A 21,218-nucleotide genomic window follows, 5' to 3' on the forward strand; every position below is an offset into this window, starting at 1 on the left:
GGGTTGGAAAGAGACGGCCACAGTACATTGTTATATGGTATTTCTGCCATGTCGGTACATTACACGTCAGTCATTCTGAGAGCATAGATAGAGTAAAATGTAGTAAAATGTAGGAAGTGGTGAGTTTTGTGTGTTTATTACCCTTGTTTTAATATAATTTATTTAATTATAAGCGTCTATAGTTTAATGACATTTATGTTTGACAGCCTGTGTGCAAAACTCCTAAACATTTAGAACACTTAGCAAGTGGCTCTTCAGAGCCAGTGCAAGCTGCTGCACCTCTAGTAAGCAGTGGAGCCGGGTTTCAGGCGTGGTCTTGTGACTCCTGATGCCTCTGCTGTCGTTACCCTCCTCGTGTTTGCTTTGACAGTTTTAGGCAAGTCTCATTTTCCAGCATCCTGTTGCACATTTGCTTTCCTGTCCTGGTTCTCAGATTTACCCGGTGGCCCATGTCCGCAGCTCTGCTGGTCCTCTCACAGTGAAGTCTGGTCTACAACAGTCCTGGGGCTGGATAGAGAAAAGGCAAAGAGAACAGGTCTTTACAGCTCTTGAGACATGAAGCAGAATCTTCAGGTTTGACCGTTCCTCTCTTTCTTGTTATGCTTTCTTTTCCATCATATCCATTGAGATTACCTTTACCTAATGAATTCTTATGCCTATGCTGAGTCCTCCAGAGACGAGAACCTACTATAAGGTGAGAAGAAGGTTGTACAGATTGTGATCTGAGTACTGGGGAGTTTGGGAGGCTGGTAAGACCCGAGTACCCAAACCATGAAGTGCTATGTGTATTATTCTCACGACAGCCTGCCTCCTTGAAACGCAGCAGAAGAAACAAGTTGATACCACAGAGACAGGGGAAACTGGAAAGACTGCATGGAATATACAAGGGCCCCAGTCAGTGGTGCCAGATCATGTGTGAATGCTGAGCTGAGGTCATATAGGACCAGAGATAGAGTCTGTGCAGGTTAATTGCATTATAGAAAAGGAATTTGTATTATAGTGATTCTAAACAAAAGAGGTGATGTACTTTATTTGCAGGCCATGACTGTGACTGTGAAACATTTGGAAAGATTCTGCCATAAGCAAATCTGACAGGAAGGTTTTTGTTTTTTTTAAATCTCATAGATATATCACAGTTGACACCCCAGAATAAGGATGTCTTTGGAGACCTCATTTGGATAATAAAGGAAACTTAGGACCAGAGTTGACAAGTAATTGCATAACGTCAGCAAATTAGAGGCAGATCTGGGACCCGGATTTTCTGATTCCTAATGGGGCATCCAACTCTGTGGACCAAGAATCTGAATGTAGTTCTTCCTAGATAGGCAGTTAAAGCCATATTCCTGGCAGCCGGAAAAAAATGAACTCTAGTAGATATACACCCTTGAGGCCACAAGGGCTGACTTCTGTACTCCCCGGTGTGGGTTTGGCCAGAGCTGGTCCCCAGAGTGAGTGAGACACCAGAGAAGTTGCATGGAACTTCCCAGAAGTTTCTTTAATGCAGAAGAGAAGTTATTTTTACTTGGTTTTGGTTTTCGCAGTAGGTGATTCCAGGTCCCAGGACCCTACCCTAGGAAAAGCATGTGCCATCATAGAGCAGGCTTCCAGGAGTTGATGGGGTGGAGAGATGTTTGCAACTCCCTGCCTCTGCCAACACAGTAGAGACTGGTTTGGCTGTATTCTTCTCTCCCTGACAAAAGGCAGAATGTCAGGGAAGGTTTTGGGAACTGAGTTAGGCTTGGAGCAGATTTTAGCTATTGTTCTCTGTCAACTCAGTCTTCCTTATCCTGGTCCAGCTGCAATGCATAGCCCAGAGCCTTGACTAGCTCTCTTACTGCATTGGCAGAGCCAGACAGAGTGCTTTCCAAGCTACCATCACAAACATCTCTGCCCAAAACATGGTTGACGTTAACCTCTCTGTGGTTCCATTTTCCTTGTTCACGTGAGCAGCTTCCTTGCATGTCCCCATCTGAAGAGGCAGAATAGGAAGAATGAAAATGAAAGTCTTATGCCATGCGTGTGTGTGTATTTTAAACAGAGCAGGTAGAATTACCTTCTTCCAGGAACACAGAGAGAAAGTTCCGTCAGCATTCTGTCGTGCTATAGTCTGTTTGGGGGAATGTGATTAATAGCAAATCATCCAACATTAAGCACTGACAAAAGTAAGAGAGTTAAATCTCCCTGAAATCATTATAGAGATCAGAGTATTTATTCTGTAACTGTTTGGACTCTGTCTCAGTTGAATACAGAAGACAGGATCAGGATGTGACAAAGCCAATCCCATTTAGTTTTGTGAGATGGTTCCAGATGTGGCTGTAAGCAGTGTTCCAGCTTTCAGGGAGAGGAACAGGTACTTCTCCACACGATTGTGAAGGGAAAGGGTGAATAAGGGATGTGAGTAGTGAGGGGACCTAAATGCAGACAGTCCTGGAGAGATCGTAGACTACTTAGATTCTTCTTTGACCAGAAAGAAATGGAGACTTGGTGTTGTAGGATGTCTCTTTCAAATGATGGGGGCTGTGTAAAGAAAAGGCATAATGTACTCTGCAGTGACAAAAGAGAGGTGTAGTTGTAGAGTTTTTCCAAAATAGTCTTTGTAACCAAAAACACAGCAAGATGTGGCCTGGGGTGAATGGTGACTTCATTTTCTCCTAAATAGATGGCTATGGTTCCTTTCTCGGTTTGAAGGCTGACAGCCAGCTGTCACTTAGGTGAGGTGGGAAGGAACAGGCATGTTTGTGTATCTCAGGTTGGACTCAGGACAGCACTTAGCCCTCAGTTGAGAAGTCTTTTCCTTCTGACACATCACACATGGAGATGAGTTTCTAAAGAAGGACCTGGGGCAGCAGAACCTAGGTATGGCAGAAATCTGGGGAAGAGGTAATCGGGGATCCTCCTACCCTAGCAGGAGGCAAACTTGATGCCAAATGGCGGGTCTTCCTTTCTTGCTTTAGATTCTACCTGCTTCCTAAAAATTCACAGGTGTTCAGAGTGTGTTTGTGTGTGTGTGTGCACGCGTGCACTCGCCTATATACACACATGCAGGAGGACACCAATGTGATTCCTGAGTCCATAAGTGTGGTTGACGGACTAGGTTTACCTAAAAGACCCTCTAAGAGAAAGCTCTTGAAAGATGATTACAGAATTGAGACACCATCATTTAAAAGTGCCCGAGGCAAACTCCTTTGAAAATTGCAGCAGCGGAGGGACAGAGAAAGAACCACGCAGCTCTTGATTGTCCCGCTGTTCCCTCAGGACCCGTCCCCCCCTCCCCCTCTGTTTCTCATCTGATAAGAGAGCAAGCAGCAGTAAGACTCCTCATCTATCTTATGAAAATCCGATTTGGAGTGGCTGTGATCAAAACCAGCTGGCTGTCACCAGCAGTGGCCTTGTGCGGAGGGAACCGTTCAGAAGCGTTTTGTATGTGGGGGTGTCACGGGTGGCACCAATCAAAGGAACATTTTTTAATAAATATATATAAGGAAAAATACAAAACCTAAGGATTTAGAATAAAAGCAGTGTAGTTTGTCTTGTTTTTTTCAGCATAACATGCAGAGGATGAAATAGAATCAGATATGTCTGGTTTCTAACATATCTCTACAGGCGGCTCTGAGAAGGCCTCTCTCTGTCACATTAATACCAGATCACTCATCTTGGGCCTTATTGAAGAGAGTGGAGAGTTCCTCGGTTTCCATTCCTTCCAGCCACTCTATTCCTTCGTTATGTTTAAGTCCTTTACCCCTCCTTGTCCTTAACACATCTCTACACATGAAAGCTGGAACCGCCATGAGGCTCTGAGAGAGCAGTCAGAGGGACATTGTTCTTTGTTTCCTTCAGCTGTCAGGAACCAGAGTTATGATATTCCCTAAAGGTCTCCCACAGGTGACACTGGGAACCTCTCAGGACTGGGCCCTTCATGTCTCATGGGCACCCCCTTGGGATTGCTTGTGAGGCTCCCTCCTGGTTTGCGACCCTTTGCATTGCCAGTACAGATTCTAGTATACCCTTTGGTGGACTTGAGGGGTGATGGGGAAATGTCCTGGGGTGTTGCTCTCATGGCTTCTTCAGAAAGGCACTGCTGTCCTCTGTGGGTCATATGATTAGGCCAGGCTGTCACACACCATAGCATACTGGGAGCTGAATCACCACTCTTAGCAAACCCCTTCCCTGCTGCTGATCCAGTCAGAACCCAACTGTGCTGAGGCCTGGCTTATCTCAGCAGCCAATATCAGTCCAAACCTTTCTCTCCAACCCATTGTCAGCCAGGAGAGTTGTCACAGCTTGGGGACTGGGAGGAACAGTCAGCTACTTTGATCTTCCTCCTCTTAAGGCCTGTGATCTCTTTCCCAGCAGCATTAGGAGATATTCAGTTTGGCAGGAGCACGGAGGCATTTCAGCATATGGGCCACAGGTGAAAAAAAAACCGCCCCAAACTGGCACTGCAGGACGGGGCACCTTCTCCCTGTCTCCCATGGCACGCCTCCTTGGGGACCTGCTCATCCACAGCCCCTGACCGCTCTGTGTTTGGGGCCATGCATTTCCCTCGTGGTCAGACCTGGTTTTTGCAGCAGCACTGGCAGCACGGCTCTCTAGCCACCACCGCAGTTTTCAGCCTCTTTTCTCCTCACCTGCCAGAATCGAGTGCAGCCTGGACCCAGCTTTAATCAGTTGAAATCACAAGGGACAAGTCTTCACAAAGCAGACCGGCCAGGGACCTGGAGACGTGTTTATGGCCCTTGTCCCCTGTTTCTGAGAGTGCAGGGGACCGCTCCGGAGCTCCTCTGAGACTGCCTCTTTCTTTTCCTTGTTCCTTCGGGTGTTTGAAGCCTGTTGCCTACTGCTTTCCCCTTTTCTTTTCCTTTTTAAAAAATTCTCCATTTTTTCACTTAGAAAAAAAACTATTTATACGATTGAGATCCACTAATTAAAGCCATTTTCTGGTATTTGGTTACTGGAGCGTTTGATGTCTCTCTGACAAGACCATGAAATGCACGGAGTGTCCACAGGGACAGAATTTGCTGAACACGGCTCTTTGTAAATGAGGGGACATAGTGTCGCAGCAGCTCATGAATATGAAACGCCCATGATGCCACCTCAGTGGACTTGGGAACACAGATGAATCCTGTCATGTGCTAAATGAGACCAATTTCTTTCACTTAACTTCATCTTCAATCAGACCTTCTTCCATTTGCCTGTTTAAAATTCCCCATACGTGATGCAGAAGGTAAAAGCGTTCAGTAAAACAAAGTTTTGCAGCTGCAGAGGAAAATTATAATGATCTCCGGTTAAAGTTGCCTTCTCCTAAAAACATGGACATTGTTTTCTTTCACTTGTGAGCTCTGCTGGCTTCTGTGGACTTTGGCACAGAATTAGGGGTTTGTCCAGACTGCTTTTATTGGGGTGTTCTTAAGCAGTGTGTCCAGATCCCCTTCATGCAAATTGGTTGTTGAACTTCGCTATGAATGGTGTGTGTGAGCCCTTAGTAGCCCATGAGAGCTCTGCAGTGGCAAGGGCCTTGAGTAAGAGAAAAGCTTGGGAAGACACCGTGTATAACAAGCAGGGCATTAGCCATTGGGAGCTCAGTAGGTGAAGAGGGAGGGATGGATGTTGTCAGTAAGCTCCCTGAGAAACTTGGTAAGATATGTCAACCACTTGTATCGTTTACTAAGGTTTCAAGGTGAGAAAGTGCTGGAGTACAGAAGAAGTTTTATGTAGCTCTATAGAAGTACTTCTGGACACGACCAGGGGATTCCATTCAGAAATCTCCAACCAAGAAAATCAGCAAAGAGTTGAACCTAAAGGGATACAGAGAGGAGGGGGCTCCTGCCCGAAACATCTTTGCCTGGATGGGACCCAAGGGCCAGGCTGGGTTGCTTCCTTTGTTCTGTCCTTACTGCAGGACTGAGATTTACATTCCAGGTGAAGAGTCTGAGTAATGCTTGGGGTATACTCATTGCAAGCTGAGATGATCCCAGTCTAAGAAATCACTTTCTGTTCTAGTGGTACCCAAAGAAGCAAAAAGCAGCTGGCTCTGAATGTAGGCTATCACAAAATGCAGAGATTTGGGGCTGGCTTCATTGGAAGAGGCAGGTAGGCTTTTTACCATCGGGTCATGGGAGCTGAGAAGGATCCCTCTGGGACTTTGCTAGGTAGTTAGTATTTTAGTGTGCACATATGATGATGTTATCCATAATGAATATTTCAGGACAAATGGCAGCTTCTCACATCTTTGAAACCAGCTGTAATTGATCTATTGGTGTTCCCGTACATTTCTATTATTTATTTAGGCACCACTCATTCATTTCTGTGGTTTCATCTGGTAGTTGTTTGTTGGGTGGAGCTATCAGATGGCAGCAGACTAGTGTTCTAGTATCAAAATGAGTTTCCCATTTGGTGATCTCTCTTTTTGAAATAAATGCTTACTGCTGTTGCTATGTATTAAGGGGACTCTGTTAGGAGCTTCCAGAATGTGGAGATTGGTGAAGAGCAGTGTGACCCAGCCTCAGGACGAAGCCAGATCCTTCATATTGAACCCCATTTGAATGACTCTTCCTCTGACACTTTGTCCCTACTCATCCACTGTTTCTTGTATATGCATTGGCCTTTCCCAGCAGGTCTTGCAGCTTTCAAGTGAGGTAAAAGCCTTTGCTATGACGTTATCGAATCCAGTAAGTATCCAAAGATTACTCTTGGTTGTTCTTGTGGAATGTATCCTACTTAGGCAACTTCAGGACTCAATAGCACATATGCTAGAATTGCAACAATGTAGAGAAGATTGACAGGGCTTTTCATGTGTGTGACTTTCAGATTTGAGGGGCATCTATTGATTCAGTTCTGTTCAGTTATTCTTTATTTTTCCAGTCCTTGGGAATGCAGAAGTGCCTGGATGTGTTCTTTGCCCTCAGCTAGCTCACCATCTAGGTGACAGACTTGGTATGAATTTCATGTACTCTTCCTCCTACAAGGTAGTGAGGTCCATCCACCCTGTGGCCACGAATAAAGTGTTGGGGAATGGGCAAAGTAGGAAGCTCTCAGTTCTGCCTGTTGGACTCAGAGGTGATTCACCAAGGAAGGAACATGCATTTTCCTTATTCTTCGATTTATTATTTTTTTCTGTGGAACCTTGCTTGGTACACCTTGGTGTTGCCATAACATGCCTCAGAAGGGGTCTTGCACATGGAAGACACCCAGTATGTGTTTCCTGGCTGGTTGATGTGAGGACTTCCTCACCTGGCACCCAGCACCCTCTCTCCTGCCTCACCCTGTGCCCCTCTCTCCTGGGCCCTACACTCACACCACACTGGCCTGCCTTCAATGTTGCAAGTTATGTCTCTTTCCTAACAGGTTTGCACATGATGTCGCCTGCCTGACTTAATCTGCTTCTCCTTCAGCTTTCAGCTGCACTGTCCCTAATTCACAGAGACCTTCCTAACTCCTCACCCCACCCCGCAAAAATTAAATCCTCTCTGGACTGGATTAAATGCATCATGGAGCATCTGTGCAGTAGAATACTTGATGGTCATTTAAAAGAATAAGATACATCTGTATATTGATAAGGAAAGATAAAAGCAAGTTGTAGAATAACGTATATGTAATGTGATCCCATTTGCAAACATTTTAAAAGGACATATGTGCTGTGGTTTGCATAAATTCTTTTCAGTAAATACACATAAGAAATTGTTAACAGTGATTACTGATAGGGAGATAACTAGGTCTCGTAGAAGGAAGGGAACTTTTTCATTTTAAACTTTTCTATGGAGTTTGAATTTATTACCACTTACAATGTTATTTTTACTTTGGAGAAATAAAACAACTAGGTCTCCCTGTTATTTTCTGCCATGGAATTCAGTTAGTTTCCTTCCCAGTATGCATTTTGATTTGTAAGCAATACGTTTATTCAATATCCTCCACCAGGCTGGTGCTTCATGAAGTCTGGGACCATGTCTGTTTTGTTGCTGTTGTTACTGGTACCACCTAGCATGGCACCTTTCACATAGTGGGCGCTCAGTCAATATTCCCCGGATAAATGAATGAACAACCAAGTGCATGAAGGGAGTTTCTCCCCATCTTGGCTAACTGGGCACCACGTGGGGCAGAGAAGCCAGGTGAACAGCTCTGAGATAGCTGACGTAGAGGCAGGGAGCATGCACACAAGACCAGGGAGGACTCTTTAAGGAGTCTGAGATTGGGCAGAGAGCAGCAGATGCTCTGTGTGATAATGGCATTGCCTGTGGGGGACTGAGATGAAAGATGAGGGTTCTGACTCCCAGGACACCGTGGCCTCACAGTTCTCTTGCCTCACCTGCCCCTTTTCTAGAGCTGTTCAAGGTGCCCAGCCACCTCCTTCTCCTTGGGGCTCATTTAATAAGACCTGGGATAGAGTCTCTGGGGCTCTTGTCTGGGTGCACTTTTTCCATTCTGTGCCATTTGGCCCTGTAGGGAAGTAGCAAGTCAGGGCCTATGGTGAGGGAAAGGACTTCACTTATTTATAGTTATTGGAATCAAGAGAAATATCCAAGAACAGAGTACAGTAAGTCTCAGGCAAAGTAAGAGATGTCCCAACTGTAGGCGGTTGTCTGAGCCCTCACTATAGGAGGGGGTTTCTTTGAAGGCATTTTCCGTTTGAAAGGAAAGCACGGGTGGGGTGCAGAAGAGCTCAGGAGTGGCAGCCACATTGGAGTTGGAAGCCTGGCTCTGTTCGTTGTTAATGGTTTCAACTCATGCAGGCTGCTCAATTTTTCTTAGCCTCAGTGTTCTCTTCTGACAAATGGTCATCACTGGGCAGGATTAAATGAGGAAATGAAGGTAGAGCCTTATAGTTTCTATATATGCTCAATATTACAGTATCTGCTAAATGAATGAGAGTAGTTATTGAATACTTCTTATGTACTGAGCACAGTGCTTAGTATAAAGATTATTGCACTTAATAGTTACAACAACCATATGAGATGGGCATAATGATGATCTTCATTTTACAGCTGAAGAAACTGAGGCACAGAGAGGATAAAGTCACACAGCTAGTACATGGTGGAGCCAGGATTCAAAACTGGCCATCCTTCCTTCAGAGCCTGCGTTCTTGGCACTGAACAGGACCTGTACCCTGTGCTTTACTTACCTCACTGCTGTTGCTAATGTTCTTGTTATTAGCAGCATAGAAGAGAACAAGAATAAAATAAACATAGTTATTGCACTTTTTAAAATATGGTAGCTTTTCAACAGCACGAGAACTGACTCCTGCATTCCTCTGTTGTCTCTGTTAAAATCGGGTGCTTTGCATGTTAAACTTCACAACCTGAATCAGCTTGACTCTCCAGTCCACATTTGCAGGTCAAGTTGCTGTCTCTGACTGGTGGCAGGGCCAGTCATTCCTGGGAGGTCATTCTGTAAAGAAGCAGATTGCCGAAGTCCATTTTCTTTTTTCTATATTTGTTCATGGTATGTGTGAGAGAGGGGGGTGGGGAGGGGGGATGGAGAGAAAGAGAAAAAAAAAACTCCCCAGAACATATTATGTACACATGAGCAAGTACTTGTCTGTGATTGTAAATCAGAAACTGTAAAATTGTGAAGTTCTTTGAAGTTTGCCCAAAATCTGCTCCACAGCCACCTGTTCCACTGGGGGCCGGGAGTTGGATGGCCTGCCTCTGCTGCGATGGCTCAAGCTGTTACTGCACCAGCGTTCCAGCTTGCCTTGGCCTGGCTGTCATCGCTGGCTCTGTCCCACTCAGGCAGTTCACCGGGTTCTGCTGAGCACCAAGCTTCCAATTAGAGAGAAATCCCACTGTGTGGCCAGCCCCACCAGTGCCATTCTGAGCAGCCCCTTTGCCAAGGCCCGAGCTGACCTCTGCTCTGTCACAGATGGGCCAGCCCCACACTCTTTTGTGCACATTTGGAGGAGGGAGGTGGGGATGAAGAGGGAAGCCCACGGGGAGTAAGTGTGGACATTGGGCAGAAGTGCGGTTCCTCAGAGCTCGGAGGAGCTGGGCAGAGTTGACAGGACCCAAATGCTAGAGTTGTGGAGGGAAAGGGGAGTTTGGGAAGACCCCGGCCTGAGCCCTAAACTCAGCATGGGGCATTTTCTTACCAACTTCTGAATATTCATCTCAGGCTGGACTCCACACCCGAGAAGAGCCAGGAGCAGCTAACTGGCGCACTCCAAAACTGTCACACTGCCGATGGCACGTGGCATGGCCAGCTTCCTCCCTGTCTGTCTGCTGGGCCTTTGCAGTCTCACCAGCCTGGGAGGCCCGCTCGCCCTGGGCTTGGAGCACGGCACTGTCAGCAGCCTGCACGATGGACTGTGTTAATCATTCAGGGCGAGAGTGAACAAGAGAGCCAACTTTCTAATAGCGTGAGAAATAGAATCTTAGAGAATTCCTTCTCTAATTCTCTAGCAGGGAAGAGAGAAATAATCCGAGCTTTGAACAGCTTCTTTCTAGATACAGGATTTGCTGAATGTGGTTCATTATTTTGGGGGTGGTGTATGTGTCTCTTCTTTATTTCCCTTATCAACAATTTCTTTTTATTTTTATCCCTTTTCACTCTTTTTATCACTTTCTTTCTCTGCCTGTCTCTTTCTGTCTCACTTTCTGTGTCTCTGTCTCTCCCTTGCATACTCTCTCTTTTTCCAGGTACAACATCTGTGACTCCACAGTGGGAAGTAATAATAAAGACACCAGGCTCAGAACTGACATTTATATCCTCTGGCTTGTCTTGACTAGAGCAATAGCAACGTCTAAATAATGAATAGCCTGAAAGTGGCAAGGGTCTTTCCAGCTGTTCTTGGAATGATTTTGTGCTTCTTTTAAAATTAAATTTGAGTATAATCCATGGAAGCAAATATGAAGGGGTTCTTCACTAGGGTCTCTTCTCTGGGATTTTTCCTTCTTTAAGTGTTTGCAGTTGATTTAGGAATTTCTGGACTGTCTTACCCCAGTTGTCCTTTTTTCCTTCCCCATCTCTTCTTTTTGCTCTGATTGGTTAAATCAAAACCCCATTTGGAGAAGGAAATGTTTCTTCAGAGTGTTAGGTTGTTCCCAGGAGAAGATGGACAATTTTTGGTCACTTAAGCAAGTTCCCACAATTAAGTGATATGTTCTTTCTCAGTGTCTCTGTTTGCATGACTTTGTTAGATTGATGAAAGAAATGCCCTCCTGTCTCCTCATATTGTGTCTGGAGTTTCAGAGAAGGAAAATCTCCCTAAGACAGTAAGAAAAATGTGATCCTTAGAATCAGCATTGTTTATTATATTAGACCTGGTAAGTGGAGACTCTGACCCCTGATACAGTGTTGGGGAGCCAGATTATACCATTAGGTGTAAGGGACTTCGGTGCAGGCTAAGGGCCATGATGATTGCTCTCTGGAGCTAACACAGACAGATCTGGGTCATGAGGAGGTGGCATTCATAGTGTGGTGGAGTTTGGATGTGTTGTCCCCTCCAAAACTCATGTGGAAATTTGATCCCCAATGTGGCAGTGTTGGAAACTGATTGAGTCATGGGGGCGGATCCCTCTTGAATGGATTAATGCTCTCCCTGGGGGTGGGGGGCCTCAGTGAGTTCTTGCTCTATTAGTTCCTGTGAGAGCTGGTTGTTTATAGAACCCTGGCACCTCCTCTCTCTCTCTTGCATCCTCTCGCCATGTGATCTGCTTGTACCCGCCGGCTGCTGCCACTTTCCGCCATGAATAGAAGCAGCCTGAGGCCCGTGCCAGATGCAGCTGTGCCAGAATCATAAGCCAAGTAAACCTCTGTTCTTTATAAATTACCCAGTCTCAGGTATTTCTATTATAGCAACACAAAACGGGCTAATACATAGTGACTTCCACTTTGTGACACTACACATTCTCAGTTGCTCTGTCTCTGACCATGCCAGCTCATTCATCAGTTCCTCTTTCTTCCTCTGCTCTAATATAAGTCCTTCCCTAGGTGCTGTCTGAAGGTCTCTTCTCATATCTTTACATTACTCCTTGGAGGTCCACTCCAATGGCTTCTAACCTGGCACATACATCAGAATCACTGAAGAGATCTTAGGAAAAAATACAGATGCCTGAAATCTCACCCAGGAAGCTCTCTTTCAGCAGGCTGTAGGGTAAGGATTGGGACTCAGAAATTGTTGAAGCTCCGCCTTTGATACTAATGTGCGCCCCTAGTTTGGTGCCACAGCCCCAGACCGAGTGTCCATTTACCCCCAGCCAGTGGCCCATGGCTGGCATGTGGAAGGTGAACAAGTAATCAGTGGAGAAGCAGGCGAGATTCCTATTCATGCTGTGGAAAGTTTTGCCTCTACCTCTCATTGCAGATATTCCTGTTATTCCGGATCTGGAAGAAGTACAGGAAGAAGAATTTGTTTTGCAGGTGGCAGCCCCTCCTAGGTAGGTTAAATTAGGTATGAAGTTGGTGGGGAGGCAGAGAACATATGAATTAATAATCTCCAAATATCATCTACAGTGGACCTTTGCTGCCCCCCAATGTAGATCCAGATCTTTCTGGTGATGGGGTCCATCCCAGGGTCCCCATTTTGTTAACATATTTTGTTCACATTCTGGTCATCCCCAGCCGCCGAAGGCTCTGGGGACAGTAGCCCAGCAGCACTCCTGGAACTGGTTCTGCCTGTGGTTCTTCCTCATGCTTTCTTTCCTTCAGCATCCAGGTAAACCGGGTGATGACCTACCGTGACCTGGACAATGACCTCATGAAGTATTCAGCCTTTCAGACTTTGGTGAGTGGAACGGCTCTGCATAAAGGGGCAGGCTCCAGGTAGCATCCAGAGATTTCTCAGTCCCTCCAGAGCTGCACAGCATGTCCTCCACGGCCCCCGAAGCTGCCTGGGCGCACTGCCTTCACTGGAGGTGTTGTTCTCAGGCGTCATCTCTGGACCCAACTTATTCTAATGTTTCCCAGTGCCGGGCTCCCACCTCCTTCCATGGCTGCCCACTTAGCATCTGATGCCACCCACTTTCCCTCTGTCCCTGTGGATATGCTGCTGTCATGCTCTGCCCTCCCCAAAGCATGCCTAGCATGTTGGAAGTTGTAGCCTTCTCTCATGTCTCAGCGGCATGTGGTTCATTCATGTTTTTGCTCTTATTAAGCCATTTCTGCAGGTCTTAGTTCGGGAAGTTCTAACACACACAAACTGATCCTCCTTACTTTGCAAAAGATGGTTGTGTGAAAGCCCTGAAGGTGCCCAACCTGGCTTTTTTTGTATTTGCAGGATGGCGAGATTGACCTGAAGCTTCTCACTAAAGTCCTGGCTCCAGAGCATGAAGTTCGAGAGGTACAGTAGCAGCATCAGCTCCTCACTTTCAGCTCAGTAACCAGCCAGCTCCCCAGGCTGGCCTGTGCCTCCCCCAGGCCTGGGTGGGTATGCGAAGTTAACCACAACTGAGGGGAAAGGCCTTTCTTTGTCTTACCCAGTGATACCCCCCTTGGCAGGATGATGTCAGCTGGGACTGGGACCATCTCTACACAGAAGTGTCCTCAGAGCTTCTCACCGAGAGGGACCTGCTGCAGATGGAGAAAGAGGACCCTGCAGAACAGCCCAGGCACACCTGACCCTGTAACCTCTGCTCTGAGCTTGACAAAATGCAGTAAGCCTCAGACTAAAGAAGATTGCAGCAGCTTAGGATTTTTACATGGAATATTTTGTAATGTAGCTATTTATTTTCAGTAGGTCACATTGGATCATTTAATTGCAATAAATTGCTTTATTCTGTGGCCATCTCTTCTGTTGGTTCCCAGCACCCTCTTGGAAAGATTCATCATGAGCGAAGGAGGGCAATATTCAAACAGTCTGACGGGAATTTGAGTTCTCCATGTTGTCAAAGATCACGAGGGTTAGTTAGGTTCAGGAGCGGAAGGAACGGGCGCTCTTCCTGGAAGTTGGTCACTTCTCAGGAGGCCACAGTAGTTCCCTGGAGTTCAGGCCTGCAAGCCCCTGGATGCAGGGATACAGGAGGTTGCCCACTGCGACCCAGGGGCAGGGCCTGTGGCATGATGCCTTTCTTACTGAGGACGTTCAGTGCTATCAGTTACATTAGGGAAGCTGCACTGTCACCGTCACCATGTGCTTCCAGGCAGCTGTAGCTGCAGAGCAAGAAGTGATGTGATAAGGTGACCCTTCTTCACTCAACGTCGGGGTTGCGTGGCTGTTCTGACAGCATTCTCCTTTCTCCCCTCTCCTCACAACCTGTGCTTTGGGCTCCAAAAGCATGTGTTTCCTTTCTGCCACAGGTCCCCAGAGCCTCATTTCTGGTTCTCATGGGAAGGAGCCAGCCCAGCAGCCCTGAGAATCCCATGGAAACCCTCATTTAGGGAGCCCGGGCCTCCCTCTCCTCCTCATCCCTGTTTTCAGGGCCTCATCGCTCCCTCCAAGCATCATAACTGCCTGTTTCCAAATGGGCTGAGGTCAGGAGCAGAGCTCAATCCTTTTCCTAAACAGAAACATCTTTTGTTTTTGTTTTTCTCTCTCTCCCCCAAGACATCTCATCTGAGGACAGGGACCTCCTAGACACTGCTTTGGATGAGGCCTGGGCAGACTGGCAGCAGCTAACCACGGCCCACTCTTCAGCCACGGGGAGTGCTGAGTGCTTCTCTTATCCTGTTTGGAAATCCCTTCATTAAAATTCAGAAAAACAAAGAGGTTCAAGACATCAAAAACCCACTGGGGGGTTATTTTTGTATGGCTATGGTGAGCCACATGGCTCCAGAACAGAGCGAATGCTTATGTGTTAATTATAAACTCAGGGATTTAGTGGCTTTGGGGTCCTGTTTCCTCCTTTTCCACAGTCACACTTTTAGCCCAGACAGCTCCTCTTTGGAATAAGTCCCATGGCCACTGAGAAGTTTCCATGCAGACTGGTTTTTCTTGAGCCTACATCATTCTGATACCCAAAGGAGAAAGGCTGTATTTCTAGTCCCTTAATTACTGTGAAATTCAACTGCCTCAGGACTCTGATAACCTTCAGGAGGTCTTCAGCCAGCCTGAGCAAGTGGCTAGGGGTTGACTTCCTTCCTCCCTTTATTTTATAACAACAGCAGCAAGAAGAACTAACATTTATTGAGCTTTCACTACATGCAAGAGACTGGGCTCAGCACCTAGGAATTATCTAGCGTAATCCTCACAGCCACCCAGTGAAGAAAATACTGTTGTTATTCCATTTTACAGATAAGGAAACTGAGGCACAGAGAGATTAAGAGATTGCTCAAGATTGTCTAGCTGCTGAATGGCAGAGCTGAAATTCAAAACCAAGTTCTCTGACTCCAGTGTGCTTTTTTTTTTTTTAAAGATGACCGGTAAGGGGATCTTAACCCTTGACTTGGTGTTGTCAGCACCACGCTCTCCCAAGTGAGCTAACCGGCCATCCCTATATAGGGATCCGAACCCGTGGCCTTGGTGTTATCAGCACCACACTCTCCCAAGTGAGCCACGGGCCGGCCCTTCCAGTGTGCTTTTAACGCCTGTGTTTTTGTTACCTGCTGCTGCCTTCAGGAGGGGAAAGTAATCTAGCTTACAGCAGGCAGAATTGGAAGTTTGCGGGAGAAACTGCAGGCCGTGACCCCCACCCCCAGACTGTGCATTGATTTTTATCTCTGGAACAAGCATGCAGCAGGGGGCTCTGTCAGGCCTGCAGAGTGAAGCCCGTCCACATTGCAGAGCTCAAGAGTCCTGGCCCCAGGGAGGTGGGGATGAAGCCAGTGGACCTGGGTGAGGAACAGCTCTAATTTGAGCGAGCTGAGCCTGGACAAGTCATGTGTGACCAAGTCTTCTGTCACCTTTCCTGTGCCCTGCCGTGTCCTGTCTAGGCTTTGTCCTTTACCCAGCACTTGAGCATCGTCATCAGATGCCTGGGGAATGGGATGATGTTCCAGAATCCATGTCTCCCAGTTCTTATCCAATTTCTAAGATACTTTCCTTATGTTACTTTTTTTTTTTTCCTTTGGTGGCTGGCTAGGATGGGGAACTGAACCCTTGACCTTGGTGTTACAAGGCAGAGCTCTAACCAACTGAGCAACTGGCCATCTCTCCCTTCCTTATGTTACAGCCAGCAGTGTCATACATCCCAGACTTCAGAGATCCTCCCCAAAAGATGGCCCAGGAGGGTGTGACAGAAAAGACAGGCATCCACAAGTACCAGCAATGTGGTTTTCTGTGAGGCCCAGGGAGGCATGAAATGAGTCTTGGTGCTGCCACCTCCTTGTGGCACGTTGACTTGTTTCTACTAGTTTCTCCTAGACTGGCTCATATCACGTCTGAGCTGCCTTGGGTAGTCCCAGCAGGTCTCTGGCAAAATGCCCCTGGTGTCTTTGGCATTGGGTGGTAGCTGTAGAGATGCTGTTCATAGGCCAGGCTCTGATGGGGAAGTTCATTCCTTCATCAAATATTGGTTGTCACCTGCCATGTGCCAGGCTGTGTTCTAGGCACCTCAGGAATAGAACTAGACAGGCAAAACTCTGACCCTTGCAGAGTTTACATTCTGGAGGGGAGGTGGACAAATAAAGTGGAATAGAGTATGTCAGATGGTAACGGGTGCTGGGGAGAAAAATAAAGCAGGAGCAGGGAAGGGAGTGTTGGGGTGGGGGCTGCAATTTTAAAAGGGGTGTCTAGGGGAGGCTTCACTGAGAGGTGACATTCGAGTACAGACCTGAAGCATGTGAAGGAAGGAGCAAGACTGGTGTCCAGGGAAGTGTTCCAAGTAGTACTTGCAAAAGCCAGGAGGCAGGCGTGCCTGGCCTGTCTGAGGAGTGGCTAGAGGGCGTCAGGGAGAGGAGATGCTCTGCCTCACTGTGCCCGAGACCTGGGTTTATCAGGAAAGGCCTCTGGGTGTGTGGGGTCCCCTCCCTCTGTGAGGTGGGAACTCTCAGGCTTCCTTGGGCTTGCCAGTCAGACTGTGGAAACTTTCCTCAAACCACTGCACGGACTCTTCATGCCTCAGTCTGGAAAAAGTGAACTGTTAATGCTACATTGAGACAGAGGTCAGGAGGCTGCTGCCAGCTCGCCACCAGGCCTGGGTGTGCCCAGTACGCTGGGCAGGTGGAGCGGCATTGTAAGGCCCCTGCATGGAATGCTCCCTGGAAACTTGAAACTCCCAATGAGCAGCTCAGGCAAGAAATTCATCTGGCCAGGCCTGTAGCTGGTCCTCTCTGTCCCTGATTGTTGGTTCATCTTTGCTAAACTCCAGGACACTCCAGACAGACTTTTGCAACTACATGCTACAGCCATAAACTGATACTACTATTCGGTGTTGTCTGCTTAGTGGTTGGGGGGCTTCTGGGGACATTGGTGCCTGAAAGACTGCGTGCAAAGTAGTGTTTGCTGCAGTGAGAAATGGAAGCTCAGCATCCTTGCTCTGCTTGCCCTAGCAGCGCCGTGCTTGTATTTTCAGAGCCAAAGAGTCAGTGGGGCGGGGGACAGACCGAAGGGACAGGTAGCAGATAACAGTGACGAAGAGCCAAGGTTCCAGAATCAGACAGGGTGGGGTTCAAGTCCCAGCTCTGCCACTTAGTAGCTGTGGGCCCTTGAGTGAGTTACTTTCCCTTTCTGGTCTTGTTTTCTCACCTGGAAAGTGGGATAGTGTTAGTACTCTGCTCTTACAATTGTGGTGCCTGGTAAACTCTGGCTGCTATTATTAGATTTTAGAACTGGTTGGGATCAAAAAGTGAATATAGGGAAGGTGACATTAGACACCTGTGTTTTGCTAGAGGATACCGCCTTCAACTCTCCTTGTGCATCGTTTCTCAACCATGGATAGAAGAATGGTGTGGCACAGGTCTTTTTTTTGTTGTTATTTGTAACAGCTTTATTGAGATACAATTTGCATACCTTAAAATTGAAATTGTGTTCTTCGCCAGCACCTCGGGGCCCACCTATGGACCCAGGGTAAGGAGCTGGGTACCGGACCCCCTCCCACAACCAGGCACACCATGCCAGCACCTTGGGGCTTGCCCAGGGACCTGGGGTATGGAGACGGGAACTAGACCCCCATCCTACAACCAGGCATCCCATGCCAGTGCCTCGGGGCCTTCCCTGGGACCTGGGGCATGGAGAAGGGGACTGGACCCCCCTCCCACAACCAGGTACACCTCACCAGTGCCTCAGGTCTGCCTGTGGACACGAGGCATGGAGAAGGGGACTGGACTCCCCTCCCACAACCAGGCACCCCATGCCAGTGCCTTGGGGCCCACCCAGGGATCTGGGGCATGGAGAAGGGGACTAGACCCCCCTCCCACAACCAGGCACACCATGTCAGTGCCTTGGGGCCCACTCAGTGACCCAGGGCATGGAACTGGGGATTAGACACTGTCCACAAACAGGCACAGTGCTAGCACCACAGAGCAGGCCAAAAACATCTCCATGTGGATGGCCCACCATAGCTACCATGATAACCATGGCTGCCGCGAAGGTGGCTAGATGCCACAACCACCACGCAGATGGTCTGCCAGCCATTGGAGTTGACACAAGGAGAGTCTCCAGTAGAGATAAGGAAAGGAGGAGGATGTCTTCCTCCACACAGCCCATTTCATAGTGACGGAAGAGACATCTGCTCTATGATAGTATTGGGGGACCTGATCACAGCTCTCAGCATTGGACAGATGATTTGGGCAGCAAATCAACAGAGTAACCATTATTCTTTCAGAGGGTGAGAAGAAATCTAGGGTGATTAGAGGGGGGAGGGGAGGGAGAGGGCGATGGGAGAGATTAGACAAGGGGCATAAAGAATAATTACAATTTGTAACCATATATATGTTAGTAATATTGATTTGATCAACATATCTCAATGTTGAAAACCTCGAAATACGTATAATCAATTTTGATTCAATAAAAATTAAAATTAAAAAAATTTTTTGAAAGTATGTCAATGCTGTGAGTGGAGACAAAAAAAAAATGGAAAGTGTACAATTCAGTGATTTTAGTAAATTTATGGAGTTGTGCCCCCATCACCATAATCCTGTTACAGAACATTTTCACTGCCCTACAGAGTTCCTTGCGTCTGTTTACTGTTAATCCCAGCTCCCATCCCCAGCCCTAGGCAACCACTGATCTGCTTTCTGTTTCCAGAGATTTGCTGTTTCTGGACATTTCCTGTAAATGACTATGTAATATGTAGTCTTTTGAGTCTGAATTCTTTCACTTAGATATTTTCTAGGTTCATCTATGTTGCAACATTTATCAGTAGTTCTTTTTATTGCTGAATGGTATTTCATTATATGAATACACACCATATTCAGCTGATGGACAGTTAGGTTGTTTCCAGTTTGGGGCTATTATAAATAATGCTGCTATGAACATTTGTGTTCGTATTTTTGTGTGGACAGGTGTTTTCATTTCTCTTAGGAGTGAAATTGCTAAGTCATATGGTATGTTTATGTTTAACTTTTAAGAAATTGCCAAACGCTTTTTAGGGCATCAGTTTTATTGTTTGTTTTTTAGTGTTTTAGGGTATTGGGGTTAATTAAGTACTTATTTTTTTGTCTCCTTTTCTTAAGTTTTCAAAAGTTGCTATTGGATTTGCAGGAGGCACATTCTCCTGATTCCTCCCTCCCTTCTTTTCTCCTGTCATTGAATTTATCTCTGTTTTTGAGAACATAGAGTTCATCTGTCTACTTTCCCCACTAGCCTGTGAGCTCTTTCAGTGTAAGTATGGGTGTTGTTTTCATTTCTCTCAAGCTCCATGCATATTCTAGGAGTTCAGTGTCAAATGAGGCATGTTCCTGACCTCAAAAAGCTCACAACTAGTGGAGAAATAGACCTTTCTGCATGAGTGGAGGAGTTCATACGATCTGCTGCAAAGTGCAGACGAGCGGGGAGAGAGAGGGAGCTTCGTATGTCTGAGAACTAACAGAGATGGGCTTGATTTGTGTAGAGCCGAGGTCTGCACACTACAGCCCATGGGCCAGATCCAGCCCACCACTTGTTTCTGTAAAGTTTTACTGGAACATAACTGTACTCATTTGTTCACATGTGGTTTGTGGCTGCTTTTGTGTTACAAAGGACAGAACTTAGTTGCAACAGAAACCGTCTGATCTGCAAAGCCTAAAATATTTGCTATCTGCCCCTTTACAGAAAGAGTTTGCCAGCCCCTCCTTAGAACAAAGACTGAAGATGACAAATAACAATACTCACATGCTCTCAAAGTTCAGCTGCCTTTTTCTATCTAGAAAATCCATTGCAGCAGGGTGATTTGAATTAAATGTAAGGAAACACTGGAAGGCTGCAGAGATTCTGGCCCCTAAAAGAGAGAGACAAACTTATCTTAAAAAAGGAAAAAGCACTCATTAGTTCCAGGAAAATTGGGACATTATCTGCAGACAAAAAGCTGGAAAAGGGCACATCTAGGCTCATTCTCAGCCTTTGATTCTACTTGGGCTGTGGGGGGTGGGGAGTCTCTAGGAGTCAACTGTCTTTGGCTCAGGATAATAAACAAACAGCAAGTCCGATGGAGGGGGCGTTACAAGAAAGGGAGAAGGAAAAATTCAACTTTTCTTTTGGTGAGGTAGAAATCAGCAAGGGTGGCAGAGCAGGGAGAGGAAGAAGCTGTTCCTCTGTGGCTGTGCTGGAGTGAATTAATTCACCGCATATGTTCCCAGCATCTGTCGTGGTGACCTGGACTGGAGGGGTCAGCGAGAGAGGGGACCATGCCAGGGCTGAGCATTAGCACAGAATTCCCAGGCCGCAGGGGCTGTTGGCTCCCACAGAATGATGGCGGGCCAGCCAGCCCAGGAACATCTGCTGCAGCTGCAGCAAACAGCGCTGCCATGGGGAGGAGGGAGAGAGGGCCCTCCGCGTGCGCCCTGCAAGAAAACACCTGGCTGCAAAGGGCCTGGGAGAAGACCAGAAAGAGCCCTGCAAAACTCTCTCTTCCAGATTTCAAGCTGCAGAAGATTCAACCCAGCAGCCATACTGGAGCAGACTGGAGGTAGGACACAAGGGACAGCACAGGGACGGGACAGGGGGAAACACAGCCTGGATGGAAATGCACAGGAACCTTGGTACTTCCTCCTAACTGCCAGTCCCAGAATCCCCCTGGGTGCTTTTTGGGCTGATTGGTGCTAACATGTCCCTCGGGCGTTGTTGGTCAACCTAGAGGAAGCAAAGCAGGAGACCATGGTGGCTAAGAATGTGAATGATTCCAGGTTCACGCCTCTGCTCTTCCACGTCATACCTGTACAACATTGGGCAGGTTCCGAAACCTCTTTAAGTCTCGGTTTTCTCATTTATAAAGTGA

At 47.0% G+C, this 21,218-nt stretch overlaps 1 protein-coding gene across 4 annotated transcripts in view; it reads left to right on the forward strand.

Annotated features, from left to right (window-relative positions):
* The window catches only part of IFT43 (intraflagellar transport 43), a 135,394-nt gene that overhangs the window by 85,310 nt on the left and 28,866 nt on the right, over window positions 1-21,218 (forward strand). For 2 of the 4 annotated variants that reach the window (XM_063091240.1, XM_063091236.1), the window contains 4 exons: window positions 12,296-12,368; window positions 12,640-12,715; window positions 13,208-13,270; window positions 13,429-13,712. In XM_063091240.1, the coding sequence (XP_062947310.1) occupies window positions 12,296-12,368; window positions 12,640-12,715; window positions 13,208-13,270; window positions 13,429-13,548 (332 nt within the window). In that variant the 3' untranslated portion in view covers window positions 13,549-13,712. Of the gene's footprint in view, window positions 1-12,295; window positions 12,369-12,639; window positions 12,716-13,207; window positions 13,271-13,428; window positions 13,713-20,857; window positions 20,929-21,218 lie in introns of those variants that run through there. The other 2 variants (XM_063091237.1, XM_063091238.1) reach the window with 2 other exon arrangements.

Source organism: Cynocephalus volans, chromosome 3, assembly GCF_027409185.1.
Source record: "Cynocephalus volans isolate mCynVol1 chromosome 3, mCynVol1.pri, whole genome shotgun sequence".
In the NCBI taxonomy this organism is placed as follows: Eukaryota; Metazoa; Chordata; class Mammalia; order Dermoptera; family Cynocephalidae; genus Cynocephalus; species Cynocephalus volans.